The sequence below is a fragment of the Colobus angolensis genome, unplaced genomic scaffold, assembly GCF_000951035.1.
Source record: "Colobus angolensis palliatus isolate OR3802 unplaced genomic scaffold, Cang.pa_1.0 Scaffold160, whole genome shotgun sequence".
In the NCBI taxonomy this organism is placed as follows: domain Eukaryota; kingdom Metazoa; phylum Chordata; class Mammalia; order Primates; family Cercopithecidae; genus Colobus; species Colobus angolensis.
This window is the reverse complement of record NW_012114711.1, coordinates 8,035,446-8,059,444: the sequence shown is the minus strand read 5'-3', so window position 1 is coordinate 8,059,444 and position 23,999 is coordinate 8,035,446. Positions and strand designations below refer to the sequence as shown.

The 23,999-nt window shown below is 42.6% G+C and overlaps 1 protein-coding gene across 1 annotated transcript in view; it reads right to left on the bottom strand.

Moving 5' to 3' along the window:
• The window catches only part of ITPR1 (inositol 1,4,5-trisphosphate receptor, type 1), a 355,819-nt gene that overhangs the window by 109,085 nt on the left and 222,735 nt on the right, over positions 1-23,999 (bottom strand). The window contains exons 40-43 of the mRNA XM_011937251.1: positions 15,930-15,965; positions 14,335-14,382; positions 8,258-8,390; positions 6,090-6,280 (exon numbers count right to left, since the gene is read on the bottom strand). Coding sequence (XP_011792641.1) covers positions 6,090-6,280; positions 8,258-8,390; positions 14,335-14,382; positions 15,930-15,965 — 408 coding nt within the window. The remainder of the gene's footprint in view (positions 1-6,089; positions 6,281-8,257; positions 8,391-14,334; positions 14,383-15,929; positions 15,966-23,999) is intronic.

The following is a 23,999-nucleotide window of genomic DNA, read 5'->3' as shown; positions in this document are numbered from 1 at the left end:
GTCTCAGCCTCCTGAGTAGCTGGGACTACAGGCGCCCGCCACCACGCCCAGTTAATTTTTTGTTTTCAGTAGAGACAGAGTTTCACCATGTTAGCCACGATGGTCTCGATCTCCTGACCTAGTGATCCACCTGCCTCGCCTCCCAAAGTGCTGGGATTACAGGCATGAGCCACCACGCCCGGCCCGCTCTGCTACTTAATGCTTGCATGATTTGGGGTAAGTTCCTTAACTCTTTTGAGTTTTGGTTTCCTCATCTATAAAGAGGGATAATCATGGTACTTTACTTCATAGGGAGGCTGTGAAGATTAAATGAGATGATACATAGAAAGTCCTTACGCATGATTCTTGGCACATAATAAGCACTTAATAAATGTTGGTTCTCATCATCATCATTATATGTTTTTTACTTTTTTAATTTATAAAATTATCATATAGCTAAATTGACTTTCTTTGGTGTACTGCTATATGAATCTTCACACACATGTGGATTCATGTGACTACTACTAAAAACAGAACACACAATGGTTCCATCACCCAAAATATGCCTCTGTGCTCTTCCTTTATAGTAAAATTCTCCCCTACTGCCTAGCCCTGGCAAATGCTAATGTGTTCTCCATCTTAAGAGTTCTGCCCCTTCAAAATGTCATAGAAATGGAACCACATAGTATGTCACCTTTCGAGACTGATGTTTTTCACTCAGCATAATGCTTCTGAGAGACATCCAATGTCTTGCACTCATCAATATATTCCTTTTCATTGCTGACCACTATTCCATTGTACCGATGTATGATGGTTTGTTTAATCACTATCGTTTTTAATAATTATTTTCACAAGCCAGGAAAGAATTAAGAAATAAGACCAGCTGACCATTGCCACTGGGTTCTAAGACTCCTTGGGGAAAACATCTAATGATTGTTGAAATGTCCTGACTCAAAGCTGCAGGGAAGCCGGGAGTCTGTTTATGCCTCACACATGCTAGACATGGAAACAGAAGCCCAGGGATAACTTCCTTCATCTCACACAAAAGTGGACTTGAAAGCAGGTCTCACCTTTCTTCTCCATGTGAAACATGTTCAGAATCCTGAGGGGAGGTGCTGCTAAACATAAGGGCTCTTTTGCAGGCCTGTCCTCGGACAGGCAATACAGTTGTCCCTCGATATCTGTGAAAGACTGGTTCCAGGACCTCTGCAGATGCCAAAATCCAGGGATGCTCTCTTATGTAAAATGGTGTAGTATTTACATATAACCTAGGCACATCCTCGTGTATACTTTGAATCACCTCTAGATTACTTACAACGCCCAACACAATGTAATGTACCATGGTTTGTCTAATCACCATTATTTTTAATAATTATTTTCACAAGCCAGGGAAGACTTCAGAAACGGAATCAGCTGACCATCACCACTGGGTTCTAAGACTCCCTGGGGAAAAATATCTAATGATCACTGAAATGTCCTGCTTCACAGCTGCAGGGAATCTGGGAGTCCATTTATGCCTTATACTTCACAGACATGGGAACGGAAAGCCCAGGGATGGGAAATACTTGTTAATGCTTCATTTTAAAATATATGTATTATCTCTTTACAGCTGAATTATTATTTTTATTGTTTTTTTCCCTAAATATTTTATTTTATTATTTGTTTTTTTGAGACAGAATCTTGCTCTGTCGCCCAGGTTGGAGTACAGTGGCACAATCTTGGCTCACTGCAACCTTCCCCACCTCCTGAGTTCAAGCAATTCTGGTGCCTCAGCCTTCTGAGTAGCTGCAATTACAGTCATGCACCATCACACCCAGCTAATTTTTGTATTTTTAGTAGAATCGGGGTTTTGCCATGTTGGCCAGGCTGGTCTCGAACTCCTGGCCTCAAGTGATCCACCTGCCTCGGCTTCCCCAAGCTCTGGAATTATAGGTGTGAGCCACTGTGCCCAGTCTTCCCTAAATATTTTAAATCTGCAGATGGTTGAATCCACAGATGCAGAACCGACAAACACAGAGGGCAGACTATACATTTCTGGAACCATGTAGGCCTGCCTGCTTCCCTGCAATTCCCCTTTCTACCACCTGTCATCAGGAAACATGGATCTCAAGAAGACCAGCTGACCACAGACCCATTTCCCTTCCTGAGACCCTCCATGGTACACTGAACAGGAAGTGACCGTGCTCCGCCAGCTCTGGCCAGAACCCACCGTGTCTTCAGTGGAGCACAGCATCTCAGCAATCATTAATTGCCGCATTGCGGTCTTAGCCCAAGTCAGGCTCACTTCCCAGCTGGCCACTTACTACTCTGAACCAACTCCTCAACAGCAAGACGAAACTCTGAATCACTCCTCCTGGGGCTTCAAGGTTCCTGTCCTTAACTGGCCCCAGACACAACCCTAGTTGCACATCATTTTCTCCAAAGAAAGAGAAGCTTGGGGCCAAGGGGTTCTGACAAGTCAAGTCTAGGCTAGAAGACATTTTCCTGGAACCATTGGCCTCCTATGAGACACAGGGTTAGACTGGGCCCCCCAGGGGTCACAGAAGCAGGAAGGAGAAAACAGCATGTGCGTGCGGCCCCTCGGGGCCACACCCTTCCATCCTGGCATGGGCCCACAGGCCCCCCGCACCACCCCTGAGTACCCCCAAGAGAAAACAGCCCCACTCCATACATGGCTGAACTGCTTTAACTCCATCATAACATTTCATCTGGAGCCTGGGTGTATGAGTAATAAATGTGTGAAAACATGAAACTAATATTCATAATTACCTTACAAGATAAAGAACTTGAAGGAAAAACAGCTTGTGTGTGCCTGGCCGTCACCATCAGGATGCTCCATGAGAAACATGGCATATCACCAGAGCCACAGACATCGTCTGCCCAGAAGTCTCAGTGCAGCGGCCCTCAGCCCCCACCAGCCACTGTACTTCATTGTTAGTACTTAATTAATGGTGCCTTTGTGCTCCTGGTCATCCCGATGCCAAGCCCAGAGCCGACTGGGACCTCTGACTTCTCTCCCATGTCTAATCAGGTGCCATTTCAGCCAACATTTGCCAAGTATCAGCAGGTCCAGGCCTGGGCCTGGTGCAGGGAGTGACAGGGTTTCTATTCATGATATCCTGTCCCTCACCCACACCCCTTTAGTCCCAGCAAGGTTCAGACTCCCATTCCCTGCCCTCCTTTATTTGTTGATTGACACATAACATAGCTACAGTAAAGCACACCAATTTTAAGCATCTGGCTCAACTGAGTTGTGGTTTTTTTCTTTTTTAAACTTTTATTTTAAATTCAGGGGTGCAATTGCAGGTTACATAGGTAAGCTTGTGTTCACGGGGGTTTATCATATAGATTGCTTCACCACTCTGGTATTAAACCTAGTACCCATTAGTTATTTTTTCCATCCTCTCCCTCCTCATCACCTCCACCTTCCGAAAGGCCCCAGTGGGTGTTGTTCCCCCTCTAAGTGTCCATGTGTTCCCATCATGTAGCTCCCACTTATAACCGAGAACGTGCGGTATTTGATGTTCCGTTTCTGTGTGATTTTGCTAAGGATAATGGCCTCCAGCTCCATCCGTGTCCCAGCAAAGGACATGATCACTGAGTTTTAAACATGTGCACACTCATGTAACCACCACCTAAACAAACGGTCAAATATGTTTCCAGCACCCAGAGAGCTCTCTTGTGCCATTATGAGAAAACATCCTGTCCCAAGTTATGACCTCTTTTATCAGAGATTTAAGTTCAGGTTCTCATCAGCTTCCATAAATTACTGCCCATTAACTTTTTAATTCTTAGACTGCCTCCTTGGGACCCTGCTTTCCTCAGTTTACCTGTCCTATATTGCCAGGTGTATAGTCCTCCATTACAGCTCCAAAGCCCCTTGGGTGGCTGCACTGCTGCTGCATACAAACCCCAACTCCAAATGCAAAATCCAAACCCCAACTCCAAATGCAAAATCCTTCACTTCTACATAGCACTCCTCGGTCTGAAAGACCTAACCCCTGTTCTGGAAACCCAACTGCTGCTCTCACACCTCTGGGCCTTCTCTTCCATGGAATATGACAAAGATTCCTCATGCCCCAGGTCCATGCCCAATTTCCCCCTTTCAGTCCTATGCCCATCCTTGAAAGCCTATTTCATCCACAGACCTTCTGCAAACTCCCCAGAGAAATGCTGGTCCTTCTTCCTTGATGGTTCCCCAGCATCACTTATACTTCATGGAGGGCACTAAATGTCATCCTTGAGACATAGCTTCCTATGTGCACATCTATGTCTTGAAGACTGGGATTCTGGGGTTTCTCAAACTAGTAAAGCTTTAAAATTTCAGGAAGGGAAGGAATAACAACCTAGAGTTTCCAACTTCTAATTTGGCCAACAGAAAAAAAAAAAATCTATGATTTTTTTTTTCATTTCATTAAAGAAGACACTGTGGCTAAGAATAAAGGTTGGAGAGATATAATCTCAGAATAAAATGGCCAGGTCTTCAAACTGAATACATTGGTTTATGAAAAATTCACCACATTGTCCTCATTTTCCACACTTGACTATGCCTGGAGAAAATTCTCATAGACGAATTGGCTCCCATGTCTGGAAACCATTGTCCCATCGCAGAAAGGGCTCAGTGAGTATTCAGTTCAACTGCTCTAATCACAGGAAATCATGTGGTTCTAAGACAAGGAGCATTTCAGCTCTGCTTCCATCCCAACACAGGAGCCCAGAAAACAGCAGTGGCTGGGCAACATTCCAATGATGAAAAGGACTGCAGGACCCACCCACACACACATGACAAAATAAAAAGCAATCCCAATATGTATGACTTGTGCCCATGTAACAACTTAGACAAGCAGTGGGCCTTGCCATTGGCCCAGGTGCCTAACTCATTGCCACAAACCCCAACCTGGTGCGATGCATGATAATGAACTTCGCAAGTGTACACTGGGGCAAACAGGGATTGGAAGGTGAAACAAAAGGGCCACCACAGTTGGCTGCATAGGTTGTGCCAAGGCACAAGGTGCTGGCTGGGGGAGCAAGCAGGGACTGAAATCTCACCTGTGCTGCACCTGCCAAGCCAGGCACCCTGGCCCAGGGCACAGTGACTCACAGGAAGAAACGCCCTCTTCAAAGTTGCACAAAGAACCAAGACTTCATTAACCGAGACTCTCAATTTCAATTCAAGGCCAAGAATATGTCAGGTCAAATATATATGTCAGGATGAATTTTATGGTATGTGGATTGTATCTCTATAAAGCTTTTATCAAAATATATATGTGTGTATATGTGTACACAAGTCTGCACACAGATACACATCCAAAAAAAACCTCTTATTCAGAGAGCTAACAAAGAAGGAAGAGTGCATAAAGGAGGTATTAAAAATATTTAAAGGAATCATATATAGAAGTTATGTTATTTAGGTATTATTAAAATTCATGTTCTAAGATGACTGTTGTGGAAGAAAAAATCATGAAAATTGTTTTTTTAAGGACATCTATAAAAAGTGAACTAGAAATAGAATTTGAGTTTTTATTATTAGTTTTAAATATATATCATATCTACCTTTCAAAAAGTCATCTATTCATTTCTGACTAACATAGCCTGGTGTCTCTATTATTTCAAATTGGTTTGGCTTTATTAAACTTTCAGTTAAAAGGTAGAGAAACTTCTAGTAAGCAACAGCTGCAGTATCTACAGATACATAAAAATTAAATCTTTTAAATAGCACACACAGTTCAAACTCTTTTGGTTATCCTGTGATGAGATCCCCTGCAATCTTGGATAAAAACTGTAAATAAACTTCATGCAATCATTTACTCATTCAACAAACATTTATGGAGTGTCCACTATGTCCTAGAACTTACGCCAGCTTTCTTTGCATATTCTCCGTGTTTTATCAATTTTCAAATGTAACTCATGTTTTGGAACCAAGTCTGATTTACGACCAAATGATCACAACAGGATACCGGTAGAATTCATTTTTCAAAACAGAATTTTGTGCCCTCAGAATGAGCTGTCTCCCAAACAAGCCTTGGTACCACCCAGGCATCTGGCTCCCAGAACAGACTCTCCTCCTGCTCAGCAGGGATGCTACACCAGCAGCCAAGCTGCCTTCCTACCTGGATGGTGGTGTTGCCTCCTTCCAGAAGGGCAATAGCCAGGAGAATGCTTTCATGGAACACTCGGTCACTGGATGCATTCATGATGAGGTCGATAACTAGATTGGAAGCCCCCTCCTTGTCAAGGTGACACTGAACCTCGGCCAGACTCATCTCACCCCTGCTCATAGAGCTGGATCCGGAACCTCCCCCTAGGAAGATGGAATATTTTTTTACTAAGCATAATCAGAACAGCTAATGTTTGCTGCATACTTACTATGCACCAACACTTTATGCACTAAGTGTTTTACCCATGTTCATCTCTTTAACCCTTTTAACCCCACAAGGAAAGTACTGAGTATTAACACAGAGAGATGAAGATGCTTGTCCAAGGACACCAGCTTGTCAGCAGCAGAGATGGTGTTTGAATTCAGACAGGTAAGATGCAAAAAGAATGATACATTTTCAGCAAGGGACCTAAAGCCAGCCAGCAAAGACTCTCCCTTCCATTAAACACAAGGACTTGTGGCAGAGTTCAGAACTGGTTTCAGAAACAAACCAAAGTCAAACACTTCTTAGAACACTCTCAAGGAAGCTTAGCCTATAATGATCACTTTAGCTCTCTTTTTAACAAGCCCACTCTAACCCCCAACTTACTCTTTTCCATAATTTATCGGTTCATTCATTCAACAAATGTTTGCTCACTGCTTGGCATGGAGCCAAGAGCTGGAGATGGGGGAGTGAACAAAACAAAGTTCCTGTTCTCACTGCACTTCAGGGGAGATGAGTATACTTAAGAAGAGAGGACCATCCATTTAGAATGGATTCTGACTGTGTTTGGAAGGTACATATTTAAGGACTTGCCTTGTATTACTATTGGCAATGACTAAAACATGAACGCACATGGAGAAATGGGCTGATCAGCTTCAAAAAGCAGGAAATTGTCTATCTGTCCTTTCGTGCAGAACTCAATTCCAGTGTCACCTCCTTTATGCTGCTTGTCCTTGACTTGTCCTTATATCTATAGCACAAGGTAGAAATTGGGTTGCACATTCTCTCTGCTACAGCTTCTCAGAGCGAGGTCTGTCGTGTATTTCCAAATCCCTGTCATGATGCCTTCCCAAGGGCTTCACATAATTGTTAAATGACCTCACTACAGAAAGTAAAGAGAATGGTTTTGAGAGATTATGTGAAGAGCCTCTGCATGGATTTTTGGACTTGAAAGGCCAAGTTCCCACCTCTCGGATGCCTTGAGAACTGCATCTTCACTGAGGCCGGCATAGCTCCATGAACTGGGCAGCTCTGCTTCCAGTTTTCATTTAGGGAGAAATCCAAGCTTCCTCCTTAGCATGTGCTAGGACAAATTCAGTGTACACTGAGTATTTCTGTGCTATGCATGGAACCCACCAAGGATCTGAAGCTGCCCCACAGTCATCACCATAAGACAGGAAATCAGGCAACTCACACCTGTGCTTTGAGCACTGCCTAAAAACACAAACTCGGTAAGACCCACCTTTGAGTTCCATGTTTTTGTATCTTTTACTTGTAAGTGTGCTTAAACTGATTTAAAGTAAGCACTTCTGTACAGCGATGCTTTTTGTAAACTTCCATAGGAGTTTGTGGATGTACACGGCATGGGCATTAGAATTAGATATACCAGGCTGAAATTACAGACCAGCCACTGACAAGCTTCCATTTCCTCTGTGGAACTGGGATAGACTGTACCTATCACATGATGAGCAGCCGGGAGGAGAAAAGGAGATAAAGAATGCAATGCACTTAGGAAAGCCCCTGGCACTCAGTCAATGTATAATAAACGGCAGCTTTCACTATCCTGGGTGCCAATATCCTCATCATTTTACGGAAAGACAAGAGTCCTAACAACCACAGGACAAAGTGCAATAAAATCAAATCCCTCAAATCATTCAAATATCACCAAGATGGTCACTACATGGGAAGGAGGAGCCAAAGGCTTAGCCACTATCTAGCTGCAGGGAAATGCTAGTTCGCAGGAAAATATGTTTAGATATCAATTTGATGGTAGACCAAAGACAAAACAAGTTGCTAAAAAATACACTTGCAACACAAATTCATCTGTTGTTAGCGTTTCAACCTGTTAGGAGGAAACATGCAGCTATCATAGAACACACTTGATTCACACATGAAGCTAATTACACCACAAAGCCTACCTCCTCCCCCGGGCTTGCTGGGTCCTCCTGGTGACAGTGGGCCATTGCCAAAGCTGGTAAGGCTCTCTCTTCTTCCCGAAGGTCTGATGTTTCCATAGTAACGGTTGACCAGAATTTGCCTGAGCGCCTCACCCTTAATTCAAACAGGATAATAAAATCAGGTTCTGCATTTAATGCATAACTGAGTGACGAATATTCAAAACACACAGGGGTACTCAGTTATAATTGGCCCAGTTTCACTTGGCGAAAAAATAAATTATTAATAGAAGCATTTAGAAACTCTGAAGTTAACTTCAGTATTTTCTCAGAAAACCAGATGTGTTTTAAAAAGTGGTAGCAATCTAAAATATTGACTGAAGTACCCTCTCACACAATGATAAGACAGAACAGTAATTTTGAAGGACAACTAACAGTAACAAACAAAAATCCCTTTGGGGTAAGTTGATAAAATTAAGACAACTTGAAAATGCTTACAGGTCAGCTTCCACATAGCAATATAAAAATGTTATTTCAAGCACAAGGTTTATTCCCAAGGTCCAAAAAAATATTAAGATTTCAGAGTAATAGAGTAAGATGATACAATAAGCCAAAAGTAAGCCTTTCTTACAAAAATAGTCAATGGGCCAAATGTTTTAAAAAACAAAAGACAAAAACAACAAAAACTTCATAATGCTATAGGAAATAAATTAGTGACATGAGTGGTAGATATCAAATATATAAAAAAACCAACATAGATAAAATGGCATTTTGTCTGGAATCTTCTTTAAAACAATACAGGAGAGAAGGGGAAGCAGCAAGGGATATAAGTGAGACAAGAGTGGGCATGAGTTGACAGCTGCTGTTGAAGCAGAGTTACAAATGAGGGGTTTTGAAACCTTTCTGACTCCTTTTATACAGATTTCAACTTTTCTATAATAAAATTTGTTAAAAATATAAATATCAAAGAGTCCTGAACAGGGATATAGTAACTCTTTGTAATTACTCTAACCTAAAAAACCTCCATTGTTCAGTAATAATGGGGGATGCTGGCAAGCCGGTAACGAGAGGCAGCATGCATTCTGCATTCTCAGCTCTACACCTTCAGCGGTGCTTCTAAGGGGCCCCAAGATCACCTCCCAAGCTGAAGGCTCTAAAAGTCAAAGGCTGTAAAAATTTTCCCTGGACTCTTTTCCAGTATGAAAGTAGCAAGGCATGGAGTTCCTCTGGTACATCATCAAGAGAGGTGAGGGAAAAGAAGTCTGGCCAAGAGGAAAAGTGTTGAAATGGAGCAGGTCTCTAAAACAGAGACTCAAGAGTTCTTTTGAAAAGACCTGCAACTGAACTATGAGTCAGTAGAATTTAAAATGATTTGTTAATAAGCTCTGAGAATAGGTCTGGAGATTTCAAGTGAGGCAGTTGGAAAACAAGACGGGGGGGACCAGACTGAAGCGGGGACCCTGGGAAATGGAAGGCACCCTGGGAGAAGTGGGGGGACCAAGGAATAAAGGAGATAGGCAGGAAACTCCTGGCTCCTGTCAATCATCAAAACCGCCGAAAGTCCCAGAAAAGGTTTATCTACTCTGTTAATTCATGCTGCTAATTAAAGATTCCAGGGACAGATTGGGATGGGATAAACAGGGGAGACGGGAGGGGACTGATTTTTAAATGAATGTGCAGAAAACAAAAAAATCCCAAATTTCCTCTTTCCATTCCACCCACAAATATGTCTCTCTTCATAGTTCAGCAAAGGAGGGTGACTTCTATCAGCTCATGAAACTCATTTCTCACTGGACCGACTGTAAATTCAGAATTCCAAGAGTGCTTCAAATGGGTAAGTTATTTGTGATATTTTAAGTACTTTTTAAACAAACTGCTCACAGGTGGGGAAGAAAGTTTCAGTGCAAGATTCTTTAATGACTTAGAAGACCCCATTCCGGAACAAAGATACAACTTTACTGGTATTCCAGTGTCAGGCACCAGTGTAAACACATGAGCACTCTCTGGAGAAGTCACTGGGAACACAGTGATTTAAAAGGCTGACTTCATAAGAGAAGCACAAGTTTTAAAGTTACATTCGAGAATGCCTATGATGAAAGAATTGAGGGCAAGAAAAGGTTGTCTCCATGTTGAATATGACAGATTAAATATGTTGAATATCATAGATTAAATATGTTGAATATGATAGATTAAATATGATTTCCCTTTTTAAATATCAAAATGAATCTATTTGATTATCTTTCAATACGACACAGACTTTGAGTTCCAGCAACAGGAGTGATTGGCAGTTGGCCATCCCAAGTCTCTAACTGGATCCCCTCTGGCACTGTGAGAACATTGAGTGCTAGATGGCTGGGCTGAGACCCCGTAAGCTGCAGTCAGGGAAGACAGCCAACATAGCCATCGCAACAGGAATCTGAAAGTGCATAGGACTGAGTGGTCAAGTCAAAGGCAGTATGGCTGGGACCAGTCAACAAACACACATCTCTTAAGGAGGTCTCAACTGGAGCCTGCGCACCACAATTCCACTTGGAGCTAGAATGACTTGCTTAGATTTTCAATTTCCGGTGGCGGCTTTTTTTTTCTCCCCCTTCTCATGGTTTTGAGGGTGAACAGCAAGACCCTGGTCAGTCTACAATCAAGCAAGCAGGAGGTGATGAAAGGAGCACGTGGAGGCCAGGAACAGGAACTCCACATTTATGCAGCCTGGATGCCAAACTCAAGTTACAAAGGGATCTCACATTACCATTTTGTCTCTCCTTCAACAGAAAAACCCTAGCAGTTACCATAGCAACTGATGCATCAAATGGTACATTTTCCCCCATAAGAGAATATCATGAAATGTGCTCATTCTGGGGGGGGGGGGGGGGGAACCACATTCCACCCCACAAACTTTTTTTTGCTTTTAATTATAAGGTTTTTGGCACATATTCATCTCACCTTCTCTACACACACACACGCACACACACACACACACACACACACACAAAATTAAACTGCAAGGAAGAAAAACCAGAGAGCAAGGGTTTTTTTAAAAAAAAAAACAACAGATGAGATTCATTCCTTTTTTGAAAGAATAAAGACTGAGAATTATAGGTAAGAGGGGATAGAAAGGAAAAATGGATAAGAATCATTAAAAGTTATGCAAATCCCTAGTGTGAAAACTCGGGTTCAAGGAAAATTCTGTTTTTCTGAGATAGTGGTTTAATTTAAGAAAAATTAAAATCTGCAGAGAAAAGCCTTCCTAATCATCTTGATATAAATTACTCAACAGCACTAAGCTGTTCACAATGTACCAGGCTGAGAAATCTGATTGCAGAGAAGGAAAAAAAAAAAAAAAATGACTTCTCAAATAACGTCACTTCTTCAGCTTTAACATTTGGCTGTGCAACCCTTTTTAAAAATAATACCAGTTTTTTTCCAGCAGTTTACACCTACAGTATGCAAACAAATATCAGATGTTTGTCTCAGTCAGAAATTCCCACACATTGTTACCTAAGATTGAGAAAAGAAAAAGTCATTTGTAATAAGTGTCACATTAAAACAATGAAAATTGGTAGATTAGTGATGTGGAGTAATGAAACCAAGCTCCTACCTGGTCACTCTACCAACATGTGTTCCACTGATATCAATTGAACTAAATAAGTGAAGGAACTGCGTGGGAAGAAGCCAGTGTTGAACAAGGCACTAAGGAGTTAACATTGCCACACACAAAGAAGAGAGAGAACTGACCTTTTTGGTTTCCCAGGTTCCAGCCACTTAAAAGATCATGTGCTTCAGGCAAGATCACCCTCTCATGTGAGCTGTGAGCCTCTCACACCTTAGTCAGCATGAGGGTAGCGCCTGGATTTTAAAATACCTTCTTTCTCCTCTTGTTGTCTACAAAACCACCTCAATGTTTCAATCCACAAGGTATCTACAAGTTAATATCCTTTATCATATTCCAGTCACTGTGCTAAGTGCTTCATGTGCACAGCTCAGTGTCCTAAGGTATGGGGACTGTTGTCACTCCCATTTTACAGCAGAAGAAATTGAGGCATAGGGAGGTTAACTTGCTCAAAATCACACAGCTAGTACCTGGCAAAAGAAAACCCCAAAACTTGAACCTGTTTCTAATTACAAAGTTCACGGGCATAGGCAGCATTCAATACCAAGTCCTCTGAGAGTTTAGGACATGAGGGACAGCTGTGTGCGTTTACCAGCTACTCCTAGGACCTAGGACAATTCTAAAGGGTAGGCAAGGATGGAAAATAGAAAAATTGAAGGTGCCTTGGGCCATGAAATGCAGGAGATACAGGAAGCTGGAGAAGAAGGACTATAGCAGCACGTCCTGGATTCTGCTGAAATGCCAACTTCCTGGAGCTATTCTCTGGTCCTAGTCTGAGAAATCACAAAGTTGATGTCTCTATCAGAGCAAGAAAACAAAAGGGATTTAGGATGCAGTGGGACTGGGCAGGGGCCTGGGTGTGTGAGCAGAGTAAAGGTGCCTCTGGCTCTCCATTTATCTCAGGCATCAATTCTCCAAGACAGGTGGCAGGTGGGGAAGGTTAATGGGTACCAAAAAAAAAAAAAAAAGTTAAAAAAATGAATAAGATCTGCTATTTCATAGCACAATAGGGTGACTACAGTCAACAATAACTTAATTGTACATTTTAAAGTAACTTAAAGAGTGTAACTGAATTGTTTGCAACTCAAAGGATAAATGCTGGAGGGGATGGATACCCCATTCTCCATGGTGAGTATTTCACATTGTGTGCCTCTGTCAAAACATCTCATGTACCCCATAAATACATACACCTACTATGTACCCACAAAAATAATAGAAAAATTCTCCTAGACACCAATGATCATAGTTCCAAGACAGTCTTCAGAATGACAGGTCATTTTTGAACTCCATGACCTTAGACAAGATGTTGGACATCCCAGAATCTCCATGTCCTACTTGTGAAATGAGGATGAAGCCTGTGTCACCAGGACATCTGGTTATCTTCCCAAAAATGGGCAACATGAAAATCAGTGCTGTCGACATGCTCATGGATATATACAACCTTCTAGAAATGGTTTGGCAAGGCACAATCAGCACCTTAAGAACACCCCTTGGCCAAGGAATTCCTCTTCTAGGAATTTATTCAAAGATGCACACATTCATTCATTTCTTCATCAAAGGAAAAAAATGATGAACCACCTGTCAATTTGGGGAACTTCAGGCAGCTGTTAACTTTCAAAGATTTTCAAAACAAATGCTGAGATATGGTATTAAATGACAAAACAGGGTACAAAAGTTGTATACTTAGAATAATCCCAATGACAATGCAAATGTGCCTGTGTCTGTTGGCACATGTGCTCATGTGTATAAAAAAATGGGTAGAAGGAAATATTAAAACATTAGTGGGGCTGGGCATGGTGGCACACACCTGTAATCCCAGCACTTTGGGAGGCCAAGGCAAGGGGATTGCTTGAGCCCAGGAGTTTGAGACCTGCCTGGGAAACATAGCAAGACTCTGTCTCCACAAAAATAATAAAAAAAAGAAAACTAGCTGGGCATGGTGCCTCTGGTCCCAGCTACTTGGGAGTCTGAGGCAGGAGGATCTCTTGAGCCCAGGAGGTTGAGGCTGCAGTGAGCTGAGATCGTACCACTACATTCCAGCCTGAGCAACAGAGTAATATCTGTCTCTAAAAAACCACCCAAATAACAAAAACATTAGTGGCTCTTGTGGCTAGGTAATATAATTATGACCTTTTTTCCATTATTGTTATTATAAATTATCTATAATGGTCGTCAGCCATTACAGTTTTTCTTTTTTTCTTTTTTTTAACATTTCACCTAAATAGAAAGCCACCACAGAAAAGAAAAAAGGACATGAAAAGCTTAATTGGTCATTCTTGGGAGGCCAGCTGGTTACAGTGTTCTGATCAGGTAGACAACGGGCAGAACCACTATTTAGTTTCATTTATATACATGGCTGTGATTGCTCTTGAGTCAATTTGTGCTTTAGCAATATCAACAACAAAAGCTGCCTCTCAGTCACAGTGTGTGGTTGATGGAGGTGTGATGGTCATTGATCATTAGCTCCCAATACCCAAGACTCAAGACTACGTACCCTTTTATGGTCTTCCAGCTGCCGCAGGGGTGGACTTGGTTCAAGCTCCTGCTAGGCATGCAGAAATTCCATTTTAAGTACAACACTAAGGAGACACTACCATCTGCAGCATCAGTCACATATAAAATACGTTGAGGGTTCATATATAGACAAGAGTTACACAAAAGGAGAATAGGTCTGGATTTTTGTTTTTCCCCCAAATATCCATGCTTGATTACTTTAGATGCTGCTTAACGACTGTCCCATACCCCCGACCCTAGTGCACTGTTTAAAATGGGCAGACATATGACTTTCTGGCCAACATAATTTATTGCAAAGACCATGAAGAAGAAGTTCTATATTATATGCTGTGACATTAACCCAAAAAGGGTTGTAATTCAAGACTCAATCGGGCAGGTCCTTATGATTCATACATGCATCATTGCACAGCACATGCATAAGGACATCAAGACACACGCCTCTGAGCAGACACAGACATGGGACCATGGCTCTCCCCGCCCCACGAGTGCACAAGTCTTGTAACAAAACTGTTGACAGAATGAGGAGCTCCGATTAGGATATTAAACACTGATCATTAGAAAACACAGACACTGCAACTTCGCTATTCAATCATTTGTTCATGTTTCATTTTTAAGACTTCTTTCAAATGAAGTATACTTCATTCTAGCTTGAACTACTATGATTTTGGAATAGTTTCTGAAATTAAGTTCTGATATATGTCTCCCCAAAAAGCTTCTCTATGATCTTACACACCTTAGGAAATGTTAGTCTCTCATTTAGTGAGTTTAGTTAGTAGCAAGAAGGATAGATTTTTATTTTTATTTTTTAACTGCATCGTAGGCTGGGCGCAGAGGCTTATGCCTGTAATTCTAGCACTTTCAGAGGCTGAGGCGGGTGGATCACCTGAGGTCAGGAGTTTGAGACCAGGCTGGCCAATATGGGGAAACCCCATCTCTACTAAAAATACGAAAATTAGCCGAGCGTTATTGCACATGCCTGTAATCCCAGCTACTCAGGAGGCTGAGGCAGGAAATTCACTTGAACCCGGGAGGCAGAGGTTGCAGTGAGCCAAGGTTGTGCCATTGCACTCCACCCTGGGAGACAGCAGGACTTTGTCTCAAAAAATAAAAAGATTTTTAAAAGTGCATTCTAAAATTACAAGTTTATTAGCAGCTTTTTCTACAGTTATAAATATTCTTTATTACTAATTTAGAATAACTTCAAAACTGCATCATCTCTGCACAGGACCCAAAGTCAATTTTCTATAACAGCAGAAACTGTTATACAAACATCCTCACATGTCTCAACTAAACGTCTCATGATTAAGATGGTTCTGAGTGAGAACTTTCAAAGAACCATGTCCTGGCACCTGGAGGATGCTCAGTTTGGATCCAGCTCCTCAGGACTTTCTTTCTACACTGAGAGCCACCTCCACGACAGCAATGATCTGTTTGCAGCCAGCCTAGAGACCTCCCTCCTACATCTACCACTGGGACAGACTTTTTGTCACAACAATTCAGACACCCAACCAGGACAACCAAGAGGCACCCATTATTTGCTGGCACTGGCACTACAAATATAGGCAGGCAACACACCTCAGTGGCGTTCTCAGAATCCGGAGTGGGAGGAAGCTAGTTGGGAGTAAAACGAAGTACGTTAGTCATGGCACTTGCATCTTGTGGGCCACAGAGAAGTCCAGAGACCAACACTCAAGGACAAAACATGGAAGGAAGGATCAGAGATGAGGCAACGCTGCTGGATCACCGGCCGAAGTGGGCTTCAGCAATCAAGGTGACCAGATACCTTCAAATCAAACTGAATGTGGTTGTGCTGGAGGAGACAATTGACCTGCAATGGGGGAACACATTAAAAATAAGAACGAAACAAAAAAGTCTACCACTAACCAAGAAGGAATGATGGTTTAAAACAAAGCAAGTAAAAGGAAGAACCACAGCACATCCGTGTCTCAGTCCACAGAGACAGGGAAAGCAATAGTATGCGTGTCCATGGAGGCTCTCAGGGGAGCAGGGGTAGTGATGAAAGCAGGGGCCCAAGGCTTGGGAAAGTTCCACATGCCACATGTCTCCTGTGGGTTTAGGCTTTCTCCCATGTCTCTCCATTCTCCACATCCTGTCCTACAGCAGGAAAGAAGACCTAGGCTCCAGCTTGGGCTTCGGGGCTGCAGCCTCCGTGCTCCAGTGTCTCTGGGAGAAACAACGTCTCCTGCACTCAGGGTGACTTTGGAGATGAGTTTCCCACCCCATGCATTTCCCTTGGGGGCTTCATGGTCTGGGTTTCCTGGCCCCATCCCAGCCATGCCACACAGATACCACCCTCCCCCTTGATTTCACAATTTCCAACCCATGGATGAGCAACAAAAGGATGCCTCGAAAGGACACGCAGGTGAGGGGGAAGGGGTGAGAGGGTATGCAGGGGCTACACAAAGATATGCCTGGAGAAAAGTCTGCCACTCCGTCTGCAGACAGTGCCGTGAATCTGCCCTCCAAAAGGACATGTGCCTGGAGCAGACAAGAGATGTCAGATGGAACTGCCAGACCCCACCTGGACATCTTGGGACCAAAGTCACACACCAGCAGTGTGACTGGCGTGAGGTATAGTCTGAGGCCACGGGACAAACCCAAGGCTCATGCTGCAACTGTGTGACCTTGGCCTCTAACAGAGCTCCAGCACACTCATCTCAGGGCCAGAAGGTGGCTGTCGGGTGGCGGGCCAGGGCTGGTGTTGAAAGCATGAGAGCAGTGACACTGTGAAATCTGGTGGTGTCTTCATTCAGCTCCACACTACCCCTTTGGTAGTTTGATCACCAAGAGGGAAGAAAGCCTCTTAATATAGGGCTGCTATATTATGTAATCTAATGATTTCTGTCTTTTGTCTATTTCCCAATAGAGAAAATGAAAGAAAGATCCAAGGGATTAAACTACTTCGGCAAAGACAACAAGGGTTGCTCACTCAATTCTGGACAGATGACCTTTCATGCGTGAGCCCAACTCCACTAATCTTAGGGAGAAAACTTGCCTCTGAAGCATGCAGCCTCCTGTTCGGGGTGGGGAGGGACGGTGCCGGTGGTAGGAAGGACTTGAGTGGGGGAGGAAAGTAAAAGCAGAGCACAGGTAAAGGTATCTTCAAAATGATAGAAAGATCACAATCCAAGAACGCATTTTTAACTCTACCCTTACATTCTGTACGCTAAAGAATTAAAACTGTGTAAACATTTTTGCTATCTTCCCTTAGTGCAAAAAGAACATATGAGAAAAAGCAGAATTAAAGGAATTTCCCATGCATTTAAGAGCAGAGATATAGACAGAAGTATTATATTCTACTATTTGCATGGACAACCCTCCCACCACAGCATCCTTTATACTGATCCAATATGATCAGAACAAAAGGATTATAGGCATGGATTCACCATAGGAATGCACACAGCTACCCTCTTACCCCTTTGCCAATCAAAACAAAAGCTAAAGAAAATAAAGATGGAATTCATGTGTCATTTGTTTGAATTCTCTTGCCTGTGCTTTGTCCAGAGAAGCATCTCGAATTCTTTCAGAATAGACATAGGTAGTATATACCTATTTCTTAATCACTCGGCAGGGATTATGTTTTATGATTGTACTGACACTCTATTTCCTCTGTTAAACTGCTGTCATGCTTGTTCTAAAATTAGTTTAATTAATTCTTAAAACAAAAATTAAATGTAAATTAATAACTGTCTTTTTTCCCTTGAAAATTTTATGAAGCCGTTTGAGAAACAGAGGATGCTGTGCAGCTTCAAAAACTACGTCTAACCAGAAAAACACTTTTAAATGCGATCTCTTTATGGAATAGATTGGAAAACCCCAGAGCACTGCATGAGCATCCTGTGACTATGGCTCATCCAGGGTTTAGCTCTGGCGCTCTGTGTGGCCCTGAGCCAGTCATTGGACGTCTCTGGGCATCCACCTCCTGACCTATTCAAGGAGGACAAAGCAAATATTCTTTTTCTGTGTGTTTGTTTCTGAGATTGAGTCTTGCTCTGTCGCCCAGGCTGAAGTGCTATGGCATCATCTCGGCACACTGCAACCTCCACCTCCAGGGTTCAAGCAATTCTCCTGCCTCAGCCTCCTGAGTAGCGAGGATTACAGGCATGCGCCACCACACCCAGTTAATTTTGTATTTTTAGTAGAGACGCAGTTTCACTGTGTTGGCCAGGCTGATCTCGAACTCCTGACCTCATGTGATCCGCCCACCTCAGGCTCCCAAAGTGCTGGGATTACAGGTGTGAGTCACCGCGCATGGCTGCAAATATTCTTTAGGATTCCTTCTAGCTAAAATACTAATTAATCCTTGGTTTATTTTCAGTAAACTTCATTTCACAATATCTAGCCAGCAAGTTCCCTGAATAATCCAACCCGCTGGGACATAAAATGTTTCCAGGCATGGAAGGGGCCAGGCCACATGTGGTATCTAAGTTGGTAAAACCACCAATAGCCTATACTAGCACTTCCTCCTATAAGGATGTTGGCTATGTTTCCTTGAGGATAAGGTTATTTTACGGCAATAAGCTGTAATTTCAATAAATATAAGCACATTAATAGGATATGTATGTTCACATAAGATCTGTATAAATACAATGTATAATACCCCAAGCAAAAGATAATGTTTAATAAGTGAATAAATGGAATTATATTTTTATTGTCACTTTTTTTTTTTTTTTTTTTTACATGAAAGGTGAAGCCCTCATTGAACATGTATTCAGGAGGAATGTTTTGAGGGCATGGGCTGTCTGAAATTCCCATGTTCTGTATTCCTGGTTAGTCCCAGGACCAGTCACTACATTCAGGTGCTGGCACCTCCAGTCAAGGTCAGTCTCACACACCAACAGGTGATTCATAGCGATCTGATGTGGTCTGGTTTTGAGCTTAGAAACCAACTAGTGCCCCCTACTGCCTCTTCATATTTACTCTGCAATCTTATGTCTTCCCAGTGTTTTTAGGCAAGGTGAGCAAAACCTAACAATAGAAAAATAACTCCCAATGACTGGATTTGAAAAAGAAATTCAAACTGCATCTCAAGTCTCTGAATCTTAAGTGTCCTTCCCGGATGAGGCCATGAAGCAGGCCCTCATTATGGTACCTTGGGTAGTAACTGAATATATGCATATACGACACTGATCTACTCACTTGCAACATATAATGTACCTAGCATTTTATCATGGAACGAATTTCTACTACAAATGATGGAAATTACACTTTATCATTCTTAAATGAAAAGGAGCACACAGACTTCCTAAGGTGACTATTTCTGGTGTTTGCACAATAGCACCCACCCACATCCATCCATCCGCTTCATGTGTGCCTATCACAGACCAGCACAGATCGCAGCCTGCAAACACCCTTTGTTTTCTACTGCCCTCAGCAGGAATCCCCCTCCTACCCTGGGGTTTCTAGAATTTTCCTTTGAAATGGGATGTCTCCTTCTATGACTACCCTGATAGAAACTGAATGCAATTCAAAAAATGTAACTGTATCACAGATCTAGTTATCAGCAAATCAAAGACAATTTGTATCTCCAGCACCTCGACTCAGTCTTCAGAGTTCCTTTCCACTCACTCATAACCTCAGAGGAGAGCAACAAACAAATAGCGAACAGCCTTGCAAATATGTTTGCTGCGTCCGGTCCTGCATGAGCCTCTGAAAACCCACACCAAGAAAACAGAAAGCTTTAAAGAAAATTGAGCTAAAATAGAAGTTATCTAGCATTTCAGTAGAACAACTTTAAGTCTTCCTATCTGCTGAGACAACTATCTTTACTAACTGTATTTGCTTTTAGAAACAGAACTAAGCAAAAATTATTTAGCTCCAACAATGTGGTTTCACCTACATTTTATAGAACGAGCTCATCGGAACTCAACAGCAAAGTTCATTTTTTAAAAACACATTCTGACATGACCAAAGTATACAACTTCAGTCATTATGGAATAATCTCAGTGATATATATATATATATGTATCTCCAGTGATTCTGCAATAGCTTCTGTATGTTCTGAGTTGAGTTTGCTCTGTAGTTGCCAGTGTCTAACAGTAAACAGCCCCACTGCATTTATTGGCAATTACTGCTGAAGGTCACACATCAGCAGTGAGCCTAAATTCCAGGAAAAAAAGCAGCTCTTATGTAACTGCTGCCTGAACGCTGGCAGGTACCCAACCCAGCAGTTCACAGCAATGTAAAAAAGTAGGACACCTCCACCCTGGGTTGGGCGTCATGAGAACGCCCCCTGAAGGTGAAATTTAATCCTTCTGTGTTTCTCCCTTTCCCCCCTCTCTGAATTTTACAATGGCATCTTTTGCCTGCAGAAGCAGCTCAAGGTAGAAGTTGAGGAGTTAACATATGCAGCCTGCAGCCGCCCTGAGTAGCTGGAATGCGAATTTAGCTTTTTTGTTGCAATGCAGGAGGGCAAAGTTGCTAGCTGGCACCAATGGCTCCAGAGATTCCACAGTTCCAAGGAGGCAGTGATTCAACGGGAATCACATCTCAAATATGTAGAAACAGACACATCCACTGAACTACAGTGCACGCTTTCTAAACACACCAATCCTTTCTACAGACACGTCTATGAAAACTAGGCGGACTACTGTTCTGCTCACCACCTCGGGAGGACTTCGCCAGAACTCTTCGTTTGAGTAGCGCAGCGCTTTAAAGCTTAGGAAAGTAACGCACATGATTACCTGTTGGGGCCACTCACCTGTCATCACCTGATCGCCTAAGCTGCTACCTGGCCTCTCTGCTTAGGTAGAAGTCCCCGGATTCCATGAGCTTCTCCTTTCTAATGTGTCTCATGGTTGAGAGCTGTCATCTTGCACGAACCTGTATTATTATCCGTTTGCCCACACAAAACTGTTATCTCCAGAATGGCAGACACTGTGCCCATTTGGGGCACCACTGAATCCAAATCCCCTGGACGTAACAGGCACTCAAATATTGGTCAAATAAACCAATGTCTTTAGCACCAGCTGGTAACTGTTTCAAGCCAAGAATGGCTAGAGGAGGGAACTTTCTGGGGTGATGGAAACATTCTGTATCTTGATTTAGGTGGTGGCTACACTGGTGTACACATGTGTAACAATTCGTCCAGCTCTGAGCGGAAGGTACACCAACACAAGGAGTTTCCCTCTCTCCTCCACCCCATCTGTCCCCCGACCCCAGATCCAAGGGATTAAGAAAAATCAGGGGGTAAGGATGGAGACTCTGCTTCTTTGTTTGCCAAAAAACAAACAACCCTCCTTTTCCTGGTTTCAAACAAAATTTTATTCTAGAAGGCAGCGGGGAAGACCCCATACCATGCACTTTTCTTGCAGGAAATCTACACTTCTGTCCTCATTTCACCCTGTTTTCTCAGAGCACTGACAGGGCCTCAGTAGGCATTGTGCTTTTTTTCAAGTCATTAATTGCACATCAAGTGCCTTTATGATCAAAGCGTGGTGGCCCTTCTTCAATGGGCCGCTGGGCAGGCCCTACACAGCCTTGGGGCTATTCCCCAACACATTTAGACTTTGGAGCATGGGTGTGCAGTTCAGATGTGAGGCCCTGCCCTCATCCTGGGCCAGCATGAACTCTCATTAAGCTTCTGCAGACCTCCAGCTGTGGGCTGTAGGTTTCCAGGAGTACACACCGGCAAACAGCTTGGTGGGGGAGAAACCACGGGAGCTGTGGTAGCTTCCAGAACAGCATCAATGATAAAGGCCAAGGAGGCATCTCTGCTGAGAGGGCCAGATCCACCAGCCTGAGGGGCTGGGGACAGGGCGTCAGTGTCCCAGCACTGACGGTTGCCAGGGGAACAACGCAGAGGGGGATCCACAGTTGCTTCTTCAGGGAATTTTCAAAGAATCTGAGTGGCTGCCAGAACATTCCTCTTTTATAAACAGACAGTATTCTATTTCCTAGAGTATAATTATAAACACACCTGCTCCAACTGTGGAATCTTTCCATAAGCGAGCAATAAACTCCCAGCCAGGAGACCCAAGTTCTATCTTGAGCAAGCAAACACATCAACTGATTACTATGGTGCAAAACAGTGTATTAATAACACCACAGACTCTGATTAGGGAAGGTTTTCCTTTCCCGACTTAATTTGTACTTAAGCAAATAGAAACTCTACCTCAATATTTCAGAGGAAAAATTTACATCAGTGAGGCATTTACAATGCCATGTAGAAACAAGAGTCTTAAAGGGTGCCAACACCAAATTCAGCATAGAAGTGACTCTTCTGGCATACAAATAACCCGGAAGAAGGAACACTAAACAGGAAATGGCAAAATTCCCTGCAGTTACAGCAGTTAATTAAGTTGGTGCATTCCCTTTTGTTTTTCTCACCTTCCAGTCTTCCCAGAAGGCATGGCCCTCTCAACTGCTCCAGTCTAATTAAGGAAAAATCTGTGCTTATGGAATTTACTGTGGTAGAACAGTAAGCACATCGGGAAAGCCAGTCATGTGTTTGTCCTGATTTAGTCACTGTCTAGCTGTGTGAGCTAGGACCAGTCACTGAGCCTCTCTGAGCCCCGTTCCTGAGGCAACTGTGCTAATTCAACATAACTATTCATGCTGTTTTCTGTTTCAAACCTGTAATTCAAACTCTCCTTAGGGATATCTGAACCATTTCTTAGTATTCCTGAAATTACGGTGTATTAATTAGAGTAGATACTAGAGCAGACAGACAGCATGTTCTATTTGGTAGCTCCATCTCATCTAAAGGCATTTGTTGCTCTGGCAAAAGAAGAAACAGAGATCGGAAGTAGATCAGAGAAGTGACTTTTAAAAGACAAATTAAGTTTTAGTCCAGTTTGCTTGATTTGCAACCAATTAAGCCCTCTCAATTATGTACATGAATTCCTCAAATTAAATTTTTCCGGTAGCATTTACCTAGCATGTATCACAACCTAAAAATATAGCAAAGAATATTGAAAAAATGGACAAAACAGAAAACATTCAAGAGGCCCCCAAATCCCAAACAAAATGACCACTAATCAGTCTCCAGGGTAATTTTGGGTAAGGGAAACTAGCTTGATACGTTAAGTGCAGAAGCCACTGGATGATATTCAATTTCTGGATCTATACATAGTTTTCCTTGAAGAGAAGCCACGGATACAGTACATTTCTAACCTCGCCGGTGAGCCTGCGGATGGAAAGTCTCAACTAGCACGTAGGAATTCACATTGCACTTAAAAAAAGTTGTATATGAACTCTCACACTCAATACTGTTCAATACGTAGACCAACAGAGTAGTGAGTTTTCCTTTTTCACTACTTTCAGATTATACCAATGCTGTTATATCTTTTGGCATCAGATGCTTTACTTACAGATAGAGAAGTTCTTTAGGTCAATTTCAAAACTGACTTTCAGAGATAGGTTAATGGCCAGCGTCAACCACCAATTCAGTTGAGATTTTAGACAGCGAACAATTAAAATCTTATCGCAGTTTAGAAAGTCTTTATCTAGACTTAGATGAGATCTCCGAGGACTAATGGCAAACAAACTCATGGGAAATGCTAACACAGACACGACAGACTCCACTCACTCCCAGAGGGCACACCACACAAAGCCAGATACTCTGACACTGAGAGACTAGAGGAAGGATCACAGGGCTAACTGGGAGGGTGTCACAGAAACACC